This window comes from Mus pahari, chromosome 5, assembly GCF_900095145.1.
Source record: "Mus pahari chromosome 5, PAHARI_EIJ_v1.1, whole genome shotgun sequence".
Classification (NCBI taxonomy): domain Eukaryota; kingdom Metazoa; phylum Chordata; class Mammalia; order Rodentia; family Muridae; genus Mus; species Mus pahari.
Window position 1 is genome coordinate 66,521,900 of NC_034594.1, and position 13,424 is coordinate 66,535,323.

At 50.9% G+C, this 13,424-nt stretch overlaps 1 protein-coding gene across 2 annotated transcripts in view; it reads left to right on the forward strand.

Annotated features, from left to right (window-relative positions):
- Positions 1–13,424, forward strand: part of Sh3bp4 (SH3 domain binding protein 4) — an 80,732-nt gene that overhangs the window by 65,200 nt on the left and 2,108 nt on the right. For both annotated transcript variants that reach the window (XM_029538745.1, XM_021198785.2), the window contains 2 exons: positions 4,101–6,454; positions 12,671–12,859. In XM_029538745.1, the coding sequence (XP_029394605.1) occupies positions 4,101–6,454; positions 12,671–12,859 (2,543 nt within the window). The remainder of the gene's footprint in view (positions 1–4,100; positions 6,455–12,670; positions 12,860–13,424) is intronic.

A 13,424-nucleotide genomic window follows, 5' to 3' on the forward strand; every position in this document is an offset into this window, starting at 1 on the left:
GCGAAGCGAAGATGATAATTTGTATTGATGTATTTCAGACTGTGTACAAAGCATGCTTTGGCTTTTCTTTTCTTTTTTCCTTTTCTTTTTTTCTTTTCTTTTCTTTCTTTCTTTTCTTTTNTTTTTTTTTTTTTTTTTTAATTTGAAAACCTTGGCTGTAAGAGAATTAATTACTGGAAGAGAACACAACAGGAAATAACTTTGGAAGGATTCTGACAAGGTTTTAATGGCTGCCGTGCACTATTTAATTTTCACCTGTGGGGTTTGTTTTGTTTTGTCTTTTATTTCTAGTATATTCATCAGGGAAGAAAATGTGTCCTGTTACTAGAGGGCACGACCAGCCACAGGTGTGGGAGAGAAGTGTTTCTGGGACCCCCACCCCTAATCCCGCCCAAGTCGCTTTCCTATTCCCACGTTTCCTGCAGTCTCTTGGGGCCGAGGGTAAAGGCTCAGAAGCACAGTGTGACCAGCCCTCCTGTCTCTGCCCCTTCTTGCCATACCAAAGAAAGAATTCCTCCCAGATGGTCGGGGAGAGCTGTGAGCCAGGAGGAAGGCCCACAGCCTCACCTACCCTTCCCAAGTCTCTGACCTTCGTCAGACGTGAGAGATTAAGATGCTTATTCCAGAGGAGCCCTGCCCCACATCCTAGGGAGAAGTGACAGAGCCAGAGGATGATGGGAGATGGGAGCAGACAGACCTTGCTTGGGGCTAGCACTCTCTGCCTTTCCCACGGCTCGCACCCTCCTCATGCAGCCGCATCTACCTACTTGGCCCTCCAGGATTATTATCAGTCATCAGGTCCCTTGGGCTGAGGTTCTTCAGCTGATTTCGCATCTTCTCGTAGACTGTCTGAGCGTCCCTCGGGTTCCCCTGTCCCTCGACTATTACCTGTGGTGCCGCTCACATTAGCACATTCCAGAGAGGAAGCTGGCCTGTCCCTTCAGGCTCTTTGTTTCCTGCCAACCTTTCAGGGGCAGGTTTTGTGTGATGCCTCCTGTGTTCAGCTTGACAGGATTGAGAATGACCCAAGAGACAGATGTAGCCAGTGAGAGAGCTCCCAGGCTGAGTTAACCAAGGTTAATTAGGCTGAAGACCCAGCCTCAGTGTGGGCGGCACCATCCCATGGGCTGGATAGAAAAGGAGAAATTGGGGAAGCCTGCCGAGCGCCAGCATTCATTGCTCTCTGCTTCCTGATTGCAGAACACGGCTACCCATGGTAAAAACGTGAGCCAAAACTAAGCTTTCCTCCGAGTCCTTGCCTTGGCCGGGTATTTTGTCACAGCAATAGGAAAAGGGTACTAATTCAGTTTGTCACTTTTGTGACTTGGTGGCAGAAGGGCCTGATCAGGGGAATTCTGACTTGCTTGCCTGCCAGCACCACGATTCAAACATTCTGGTGCTGACATGTGACTGTCGGCTCATGGATATTCCCTGCCCACCTACTGTGTGCCAGGATCCCTTGGAGCTTACATCCTCCTGAGAGATGAAGACTTCCACCCTTTCAGACATGGCCTCTTTAACAAAGAGATTGACAAGCGTAATGCATCCAGACGAGTTACATGTATGCTAGCAAGACATGGGAACCTTTAGAGGGAAGTGAAGACCTCCTCACTGGGGCCTAACCTTGAAAGTTTCTAGGCAGGTTTGATGTGTGAGGTTCAGTAGCCCAGCTGTGTGACCCATGTCCAGGGCCACATTTGCCTGAGGCACAAGGAGGGTGCCTCCTGGGACTCTGCACCCTACGCTACTTACCTTCTCAAGGACTCCAGGCACCGTTGTGAGCTGGTGATTGCTACATCTCATCAAGTCTGCGGTGTGGTGATCGGGGTGGGGTGGGGCAACGGCAGGGTGTGGGGTAGTGTAGATACAAGGAAAGATTCCTTCGGCTAGAACTCCAGACCCAGGCTGTCTGCCTCCTCCCTTCCCTGGTTTCCATTGTTAAACTCACACACTTGGACAGACTCTGTCAACCTCGTTGGCCCCTGCTTCCATCTGAAAGAGAACATGGCAGTATATGGCAATGTTTCCAGGAACGTGGGTTCCCCTTAAAGTCATGCAGTATTTTCCCCAAACGTTTCTGCCTCCATGTTTCCCCTTTCCCTTTAGAAAGGCAGAGAATGCTAGGCCCTTGACTCCCTCTTTTGCACACTAAGGAAATTTTCTTATCTTCAATTTAATCTTGGTTTGTTTATTCCCCTGAACTCTTGAGGGTAAAGGAGAAACTCCCCCTTACCTTAGTAAGTGCTATGGAGAAAAAGTGAAATTAGCAGGGAGTGAATGGGTTTCAGATGACTTATGTATGATCCCAACTTAAAGCTGAGCGCCCATCAGGCCTCACCACAGCCTGCTGAGAAAGATGCCTTTTCTCCATCAGGAGAACGGGACGGGGGCTCCAGTGGGTTACACGGCACCAATAGGCGACTCATCTCGTGTCTGGTGAGCCGGCAACACCCAGGCACGGAGATGAGATTTGCATCTTTTTAAAAGTGAGAGGGGCAGTTCCAGGGTCCAGATAAGCCGGATGCACCTCTGCCAGCTAAGAGATTCCTTGCCTCCTTCCCAAGCTTGGCCAAGGAGACAGGGTTGGGTTTGTTGTCTCCTTTCGAAGAAAGAGGAACCTGGCAGGTAATAGTGTCCGGGCAGCCAGTTCGACAGATGAAGCCCTAATGGCCATGGACTTCATCCTGTATCAAGCATCTGTGAAGTTGGTTTAGCTGAGAATTTGGCCCTTTTGCCTGTTTCTGTATACACCGTTAGCTTTAGGAGATACTTGATTTGAGCCAGCAAGATGACTTAGTGGATGAGAGTGCTTGTTGCTTAAGGCTGAAGACCTGAGATCAGTGCCTGGATCCCACGGTGGAAGGAGAGAATCTAGTTCTGGAAGTTACCTTCTGTTTCACACAACCTCGCCATGTGCCTGTATGTGTAGACAAACAACTTAATTTCATTTTAAAAGGAAAGAACAGCTACAGAGACCAGGTGTCTACAGACTAAATAAGGCCGTGGCAGAGGGCTTGCCCTGGGAGGGGCTTCCCCTGTCTCTTTCCATCAGAAAGCATTTTCTCTGTCCCCCGAAAAGCATCTCACCTGGGCCTGGCACACATTCATTATTTTTCCAAGTACGTATCCTGCATAGATGACTTATTTCATCTGTTCTGGGTGTTGCCTGTGGTATTCTCAAGCATGGTGTGTTGGAGACGAACTATGCATTACCCTGGGTTGTTTTTAAAGTGATGGTTTCTTGGACTGCGTTTAAGTAAAAGTCGTCCTTGGGTGGCTAGACCCATGCATGACTAGACCTCTGATTGTCAAGGGGTGGGGGAGGGGGGCCCCATACTTTAAATAACCATTTAAAAAAAACCCAAACATCTAGCCAGGTTGTGGTGGCGCACGCCTTTAATTGCAGCACTCGAGAGGCAGAGGCAGGTGGATCTCTGAGTAAGAGGCCAGCCTGGTCTACAGAGCTAATTCCAGGACACAGAGAAACCCTGTCTGGGGAGGCGGAGTGGGGATAGACCCCAAACAAACTCAAAAATCACTTGTCTCCTAAAGAAAGGTGAGAGATGGGTGGCACTTTGAAACTTAGCTAGATCTTCCTGATTGTCAGGGACTTGTTCTTCTCCTTTTCTATCTTCCATACCAAAGAAGAACAAGGATTCAATGATCCTGGCTGGAATCAATCTGTACGTGCAGCGAGCCACTGCCTAGCCCAGGGCATCACTGGGCCGCTGCCTAGCCCAGGGCATCAGTGTGCTCTCTAACATTTCACATCTGTCCTTTCTTTCATCATGGTAACAGTCCTGGTCAGAAATTAGGTAAAAAAAAAAAAAAATTATCAAAATGAGCTGCTCAGCACAAGGGGACATGTCCTCTACTATCATGTAGTCTGTCTTTCTAAGGTGGCTAAGGAACATTCCTCTTGAGTCCTTTGCCTCACTTGGAAGGATGACTTGGAAAGTGGCTGAGTGGCTCTTCACCCTGGCTGGGTTGGTGATGGCATCATCTGTTTCTAGCCTGTCCCACCCTCCCCTACCCCCCTAACTTGGAAATGTCTCCTGTACCTGTGGGCCTGACCTCACACTCTCTTTGTTCTTACGCAGTGCCTTCCCCCAGTGCCTTGCTCGTAGACAACCCCACGCCTTTCGGAAATGCAAAGGAAGTGATTGCCATCAAAGACTATTGCCCAAACAACTTCACCACCCTGAAGTTCTCCAAGGGCGACCACCTCTACGTCTTGGACACGTCTGGCGGGGAGTGGTGGTACGCTCACAACACCACCGAGATGGGCTACATCCCTTCCTCCTACGTGCAGCCATTGAACTACCGGAATTCTACCCTGAGTGACAGCGGCATGATCGACAATCTCCCGGACAGCCCCGATGAAGTTGCCAAGGAGCTAGATCTGCTAGGGGGCTGGACCGATGACCAGAAAGAATCTGGCAGGCCCTATAGTAACAACCCTTTCTGGAATGGAGTCCGAACGAACCCCTTTCTGAATGGGAATGCACAGCCCAGTGCGGATGAGCTAAACCCCAAGAGTACCGTGGATTTGCTCCTGTTTGACACGGGCACGTCTTCCTTCACTGAGTCCAGCTCGGCGACCACCAACAGCACCGGCAACATCTTTGATGAGCTCCCAGCCACCAATGGACTCCACGTGGAGCAGCCTGTGAAACGGGACAACCCCTTCTTCAGAAGCAAGCGTTCCTACAGCCTTTCGGAACTCTCTGTCCTGCAAGCCAAATCAGATGCTCCCCCAACGTCCAGCTTCTTCACAGGCTTGAAGTCGCCTGCCCCGGAACAGTTTCAAAGCCGAGAAGACTTCCGAACCGCCTGGCTCAATCACCGGAAGCTGGCCCGTTCCTGCCATGACTTGGATCTGCTCGGCCAAAGCCCAGGTTGGGGCCAGACCCAAGCAGTGGAGACAAATATCGTGTGCAAGCTGGATAGCTCTGGGGGCTCTGTGCAGCTTCCTGACACCAGCATCAGTATCCATGTGCCAGAGGGCCATGTGGCTCCTGGGGAGACACAGCAGATTTCGATGAAAGCCCTGCTGGACCCTCCGCTGGACCTTAACAGTGACAGATCCACCAGCATAAGCCCCGTGGTGGAGGTGAAGCTGAGCAACCTAGAGGTGAGTACCTTCATCATCTTGGAAATGAAGGTCTCCGCCGAGGTGAAGGGCGACATCTTTAGCAAAAGCACGGTGGCCCTGCAGTGTCTGAGAAGTGACTCAAAGGAGGGGCCTTATGTGCCCATCCCTCTCGCCTACAGCTATGGGGACACCATACAGGTACAGCTGGACAACCTGGAACCTTGCATGTACCTAGCCATCGTTGCCCAGGGCCCCAACATCCTCTACCCTTCCACCGTGTGGGATTTCATCAATAAGAGGGTCACCGTGGGTCTCTATGGTCCCAAACACATCCATCCATCCTTCAAGACAGTAGTGACCATTTTTGGACACGATTGTGCCCCCAAGACCCTCCTGGTCAGCGAGGTGACTCGGCAGGCTCCCAGTGCTGCCCCCGTGGCCCTCCAGCTGTGGGGCAAACACCAGTTCATTCTGTCCAGGCCCCAGGATCTCAGAGTGTGTATGTTCTCCAATATGACTAACTATGAGGTCAAGGCCAACGAGCAAGCCAGAGTAGTAAGAGGGTTTCAGATGAAACTGGGCAAGGTTAGCCGTCTGATCTTCTCCGTCATCTCCCAGAACCCCAACGAGCTGTCCGACTTCACCCTGAGGGTACAGGTCAAGGATGATCAGGACACGATCCTCACTCAGTTTTGTGTCCAGACTCCACAGCCTCCCCCTAAAAGCGCCATTAAACCCTCCGGGCAGAGGAGGTTTCTTAAAAAGAACGAGGTTGGGAAGATCATCCTGTCCCCGTTTGTCGTCACAACCAAGTATCCGACGTTTCAGGACCGCCCCGTGTCTAGTCTCAAGTTCGGCAAGCTTCTAAAGACAGTGGTGCGTCAGAACAAGAGTCACTACCTGCTGGAGTACAAGAAGGGTGACGTCGTGGCTCTGCTCAGCGAGGAGCGCATCCGGCTCAAGGGACAGCTGTGGACCAAGGAGTGGTACATTGGCTACTACCAGGGCAAGGTGGGCCTGGTGCACACCAAGAATGTGCTGGTGGTCGGCAAGGCCCGGCCCAGCCTGTTCTCGGGGCCCGAGCTGAGTACCTCAGTGCTGCTGGAGCAGATCCTACGGCCCTGCAAGTTCCTCACCTACATCTACGCCTCTGTGCGGACCTTGCTCATGGAGAACATCAGCAGCTGGCGGGCCTTTGCAGACGCCCTGGGTTACAGCAACCTGCCGCTCACCTTCTTCTGCCGGGCAGAGCTGGACAGTGAGCCGGAACGGGTGGCTTCCGTTCTGGAAAAGCTCAAGGAAGACTGTAACAACCCTGACAACAAGGACCGGAAGTCCTTCCAGAAGGAGCTGGTGATGGTGAGTGCTAGGGCAGGTGTCCAAAACTCGGGTGCGCTTCCTGAGACAGACAGGCATGGGTCATACTGGGCCGAGTCACAGGGACGCTGTTGGAAGTGTCATGGGACCCCCCCAGGGAAGGTATTTCTTCTCTCTTCTATGGTTTCCTGTGGTCCTGAATTCACTGGTTAGCTTTTGACAACTTGACACAAGTACAGAGTCTCTGTAAACTGGGAACCTACATTGAGACATTGCCCCCATCAGATTGGCTTAAGGGCACATCTGTGGAGCCTTTTCTTGGTTAATGAATGATATGGGAGGGCCCAGCCCACTGTGGGGTGTGCTGTCCCTGTCTGCTCATCCTGGCTTATATACAAAAGCAGACTGAGAGAGCCATGGGAAGCGAGCCCATAAGCTCCGTGGTTCATACTCTGCTCCTGCTTGAGTTCCTGCCCTGGCTTCCTTTGGAGATTGACTGAGATCGGGATGTGTCAGCCACATCAATCCTTTCTTCCCCCCTGGGTTCCTTTTGGTCACGATGATTATCACAGCAATAGAAAGCAAACTCGGACACCATGGGAAAAGAGCATGGGGCTATGATCCAGAAGCTTCTACCTGGGTCTCTGAAGGGTATCTCTGGGTCAGTAGGTCCCCAGCAGACTGACATAGTGGTTAAAGCCTTTGTTCCCCGACATCTGGCCTCGCTTTGATGTGAGTTCCCACCTTATGTTGCCTGGTGCCTACAACCTCTGTCTACTGGGATGCCTTCTTGCTCATTTGCGTCCATGGGGGCCAGACTCTTGGCTGGTATAAAACAAACTGGCATTCTAAGGAATGCTTTAGAAAGGAGAGATTCAGATTCCGAGGCACACTGACCTCAGGCTGGCTAGGGATGTTGTCAGAGACCTTTCCGGGTCTTGCAACAACCTGGGCTTTGGAGCATAAGGTAGTGGAACAGCCCTGTTTTCCCCCACAGGCTGCCCACCCCTGTCGTATGGTTCTGACAGTCACCATTGACAGTAGAAACACTTGGTGAGCTCCTCTTGACCCTTCCTGCCTCCACTGTCCCCAGCTTTTTTGGCCGCTCTCCTACTCCATGTCTTTTCCCCACTTGCCCCTCTGTATGACATCAGCAAGCATCTCTGAATCAATACTGATGACCCTTGGAGGTCGAGCAGGGCATGTGACCCTTTGAATATGGCCCGTGGTAACATGGGACAAACAAGCCTGATCCCCAGGAAGGCAGCGTGGATTGTGGTTGGGAGGGCCCTTGACAGGTCCCAGAGGATTTTGATGGCTGCAGTTTCACACTGGGAAAGAAGCCAGAAGTGAATGGGGACAGCCATGGTCTCTGCATGTAGGTTTCCTACAGGGGTCAAACAGATCTCTTCCAGCTGTATTGCCATCTGAAGTGGATTTCCAGATGGTCATGGAGAGCCCCCCTTGCCCTGGCCTTCCTGGGTGGCTGGAGCTCCCCAGGGCAGTAGCATGTGTTCATGTATTCCCTGGGAGCCCTTTGCAGCACCCTTCATTGCCAGCAGAATTAGGTGCTTCCATGGAACATAAGCAGCACCTATTGTCCCTCCCACAGCTGAAGAACATTTCCCTGGAATAGACCCACTTTCTTCCTCTGTGGGCAAACTTCAGGGATGGGGGCTCTATGCCCATTTCCTAAATACTTTCATGGTCTGGCTCTTACTCAGCGTGGCAAGTTTGGAGAGGATTTGGGGCTCTCTGGTCTGTGGGAGGGGTGCGCCACTGAGTCCCCTCTGCCTTCTTGACTGGAGTAGATGCAACTTGGCCTTAGCTAGAACTTGGCCCTGGGGCAAGGGTAGTTTTATAATAAAAAAGAATCCAGGTTCCTCTGTTTTCTTTTCTCCCCATCAATCTTGGGCATTGCTTCCCAAGCAGTGGAATTTTAATAGCTGGCCAAACTTCAAAAACTCACTGCTGGCTAACCCCAACCTCATTTGCCTGCTTGTTTTCTCATGGATTCATGACAGAGGGTCAGTCAGGTTTTCTATAGACTTGGCTGCAGCCAGCAGGTCAGAGCTAAGCCAGTGCCCTCTTCTTGTAAACTACCTTAGCATCACCAGCACCTCTGCTTTGGCAGCTATAGCTAAAGTAGGAAGTTGAAGGTTTGAGGTATCCACTGTGCATAGTGGAAGGGAGTGGTCTCAGTAGGGGCCAGAGGCACCTCCCCATGGCCTCCAGGCTCCTCCCTGGTACCTCGTGCAGGGCCTGTGGCTGCCCATGCCTCTGCCTGTGGCCTTTTTCTCTGTGTTCTGCATGCAGCAGCTGTCCTCTTGCTGTGAGCTCTGGAAGCTGGTATCCTTCTTGCCTGGAGCTCCTGACGATGAATTCTCTCACATGTCCATTCCAATGTTCCTTCCAGCCCCTGATGGAGCAAGCTTGTATTCCGGGATCTTCATAGTGCTTGCTCAAGTCAAGATGACTGTATTTGTTTCTCGTTACTGCCCTCCATTAGACCTGAACTCTATGGTAAAAGAAAGGCACAGAGAAAATCCTCGAAGAGGCAGGGAGGGAGGAAGAGAGGGAGGGAGTGGCTTCAGCTAAGAGGCATCTGAGCCTTCTGTGCTCTTCCGGGTCCCATCATGCTTCCTTTCTCCACTGTAATTCGAGCCCTATGTGTAGCAAGGGCTATCAACTTATGTTACTCAAGGCCTCCATTGACCTTGACAGTGGTTGCCATTTGTGGTGGGTGTTCCACAGTTGGCTTTTCTGGGGCTGCCTGCTCTCTGGTACCATTGCATATTTGATGGGAGGCACTGGTGGTTTTGATGACCACTGAAGTTCAAGACCCTCTGGGAAGCCTGAGTGTTGTAATTCTAAGTCATGGGCTCTTTCCAGGGAACAGAGCACTGTTGGGTACATACATACCCAGTGTCACGTTGGAGCCAGTTGGCTGAGAGTGACAGGAGACGCTTTGAAAGTTCTGAGATGCCCCATCCCTGAAGTTACTGGCCCAGACCCTGGCAGGGGTAGGGGACTTGGCTCTGTAGCCTGAAGTTTGGTATGGGGGTTTGGGGTTGTTTCCCAAAGGGGAAAAACTGCAGAACGTTCTGGTCTTAAGGTGTTGGAACCCTGGTGCATCTTCTGTTGTACGGTGTGGAGAGTTTTCTGAGTGTGTTGAAAGCCAGTGGGAACACATGCTCGCGTGTGTGTATCCTGTGAATACACTGAGGAAGGAAAACAGTCTGACTGCATGCAGGCTTGTGTGCACCTTGTAGATCTGAGTTGCTCTCATCTTGCCAGCACAAGTTTGAAGTGGCCTGGGGCAAAAAGGGTCATAGGCAGGACCCCCAGAGAACCAACTCTTGAGGGACTGTGATGGGTTGTATCCAGTAATATGCTTCTTAGTTTAAGGCAATACACTTAAAAATGCATACTTAGATTTTATTTTGTTTGTATGTATGTCTGTCTGTGTGTGTGTATGTGTGTGTATGTATGTATGTATAAACGTGTACCCTTGGAGGCCAAAGGGGAACCATTGACACTAGAGTGACATGTATTTGTGAGCTACCTGATGTGTGTGCTGAGATCTGAACTGGTCTTCAGGACAGAGCAGCAAATGGTGTCGCCTTCTAAGCTATCTCTCTAGTCTCAGGCAGCATGGCAGCATGCCTTTGGTATAAAACACTGTTTCCCATTTTAAGGACACCACCTTGAATCGGCCCTGTGGTCTCTGTTTTGGGGGGGCTTTGGGGGGGTGGAGAAGATGTTGGCTGGAAATTAGAGGAAAAGAAATTTAAGTAGAAGAACCCATAGTGATATCATTAAACCCATGAAAGTTCCTCCCCCCACCCCCTCCCCAACCTGACCCTGGAGCTACCACTAAGGACAGGTCTCCAGTAGTCCATTGGGTCACAGTATGGGGACTTATAGAAAAAGGGCTGCAGTGGGCCCTTTGCAGGAATGTGTCTGAGAAGGAAGGGGTGAGACTGTAAGTCAGAAGACGGTTGTCTCCAGCAGGGAAGTGGATCGAGCTGCCCAAGACACCAAGGAGGGTGGCTATCAAGAGAACAGAAGTGGCAAGGAGACTCAGGATGGGTCAGGAGGGAAAACCCACCTTATCCTGCAGACCAGGAGGCCACAGAGACTAAGCTGCTGGCTGTGTAGTTAACTGGGTGAAGATGTAGGTCCATCGGCCATGTCCCTTGTGCCATACAGGAGAGCTTTTCCATCGGACTGGAGCATCTCAGGAGCAAATACACTAACACAAGCCCAAGTACTAGCTTGTAAAACAGGTTAGCATCCACATAGCCTGTGCCCAACTGTTACTATCCAAATACCTTACAGGGACACAATGTGTCCCTTGACCTCCCAGCTGTCTGCAGTTGCTATGATAGTTAATTTTATAGTCACCTTACCATAACCTAAAACTGCTTGCAAAGAGAGTTTCAATTGAAGAATTATTTAGTTAAGGTTGTCCTGTGGTCATGTCTGTGGGGGATTATCTTGATTGATGATTGATGTATGAAGACCAAGCCCACAGTGGGTGGTGTCATTCCCCAGGCATGGGGCCCTGAAACTGTATAAAACTGAAAGCAAGAAGCAGACGGGATGGGTGCATTTGTTTCTCTCTGCTCTTGACTGTGAGTATGATATATATGACTGGCCAGATGAATTCCTGCCTTGACTGCCCCTCAGTGATGGACTATAACCTGAAATTGTAAGTCAGATAACCCCTTCCTCCCATGTTGCTTTAAGATGTTTCCCACAGCAACAGAAATAAAACTAGAAGAACTGCTGTCAGGCAATGTCTTTCTGCCCCCATGGAATGCTGGGACAGAAACCATGTGGCCTACAAGCCACAATTTCAGTCTGCCCCTTCACTCATATTAGCAAAATTCTATCTGAAACCAGTATTGTGTTTATTTCCTTTGGTATTTTCCAGCATGCCTTTGTATACTTGAGTGAGCCGTGGGAGGGGTGGGATTCCCCAGAGCTGGGATCCTGAGGCACACTTCCCGTTGCTAGTACTTAATGTGTATCCAAAGCTCACCCATTTGGGGAATGCACACAAACACACTGGGTGGTATGAGCAGCTGGTAACAGGCAGAGCCAGTGCTGAGCTCAGAAAAAGTGGACTGAGAAGAGCCCAGTAGAGTGCAGGAGAGGTTGATACGCCCTCATTGCTGACGTCAAAAGCACTAGCCTAGTCACTAACGGCTACTCCCAGAAATGGAGCCTTAGCTGCCCTGGACCTGGCCATGTGCTCTCCTAACAAATGACCTGAATTTCTTGGGACCTTTGTATTCTGTGCCCAGAGCCCCAGGGGAGAGAGCGGGGTTACTGGCTCCTGCCAAGAGTCGACTTGAATCGAAGCAGGTGATTTTGACGCACTCTGTCACCTAGGACATGAGGCCACCTCCAGAGCCAGGCACCCAAGTGCATAGACACAACGGCTTGTTTGATGTGATTGAGTGACGTATTGTCCAGCCCTCTTCATTTGCACCCTCTCCCAGGACAGCACATAGAGCTGAGGTGAACTTTCCTGCCTCAGTCTATCCCTAAACTCACAGGCCACCAAACAAAGCTTAAACCCGACTCTTGACCACCAGCACACCACACATCCACTCTGAGACACATGGCTATACACATGATCCATACTTTTTTTTTTCTGGAATATAAACACATATTTAGTTTTATTAAAAATGATTTCTTTTCAGATACCAAAATCCAAGCCATATTCACTTTCATAAATACATAAGTAATTGACATGAGGTTAACCCATCCACTGTGTCATCGGGATGGGTCAACTCCCGATGTGCCAGTATCATGGAGAGAGCCTCAAGAAACTGAGGCCAACTTCTGCCTCTGGTCTCTCCCTCTGAGGGGCTCTGGACTTAGCTGCTCAGCCTCTGCCAGTTTGTCCTATTACCAACACAGCAGATGTGCTTGGCCAGCCTGAGTCGGGCCTTCCCGTGACTGGGAGTACCTCTCACCTTCCCCACTGCCTCTGGAAAGAGTATCAGGCCAGCCCTGGTTCATAGGTGGGTGGCTCTTATAAGGGCATTAGCCATGGTGGCCTGTACCCCATGGTCTTACATTTTTTCATGTTATATCCCAAAATCCCTGTAAGGCATCTCTATCCTCTTGTGTGGTGCCGGGCAGGGGGCCTTAGAACTCTTAGACTAAAAAGCATCATCTACAGGTTGACCGTCCCCCGAAGCCCAGCCTACCCTGGCCTCATGCTGCCTTTCATCTTCCCAGGCTTTGCTGAAAATGGACTGTCAGGGCCTGGTGGTGAGACTCATCCAGGACTTTGTGCTCCTGACCACAGCTGTCGAGGTGGCCCAGCGCTGGAGGGAACTGGCTGAGAAGCTAGCTAAGGTCTCCAAGCAGCAGATGGATGCCTATGAGTCTCCTCACCGAGACAGGAATGGGGTGGTAGACAGTGAGGTGAGTGGGGCTCCAGCCCCTTGGTTACTTTCTTTGCCCTCAGTTCCCTATGGACTCTTGGGGTCCAATAATAAACCAATCTGCTTCATAGCACTCTAGCAGGGTAGGCTGAGGTAAAGTGAGGTTGCCCAATACAAAGTATACCCTGACATGGAGGGACCAGGGCTGCTCTGCCACCATCTGGGCAGAGCACTGCCCTCCCTTGCTAATTTTAACTTTAAGTTACTTCCTGTAACACCGACGAGTATATTAACAGAGCCCTGGGGGGTCCGGTATATCGGCTGAATTCCTGCTATGTTACCTAACTTCGACAAAGGTTGGGTGTGCTGGAGTCCTGCCCAGACACTGCCTGTTTGTGGAGGTGACCCTGGAAAGCTGATTCAGGCTCACAAGGCAGGGAAGCAGGGAGTCCCAAGGGGGAGGGTGCGCTCTCTTTGCATGGGTAGTTTCTGATACACGGCACGGGTGAAAGTGGGCGCTGTAAGGCAGGAGAGATCCATCTCATGACTCAGACACAGGAGGACACTACCCTTTCCCCAGTGTAGGCCAGGTCGCACCAATGACT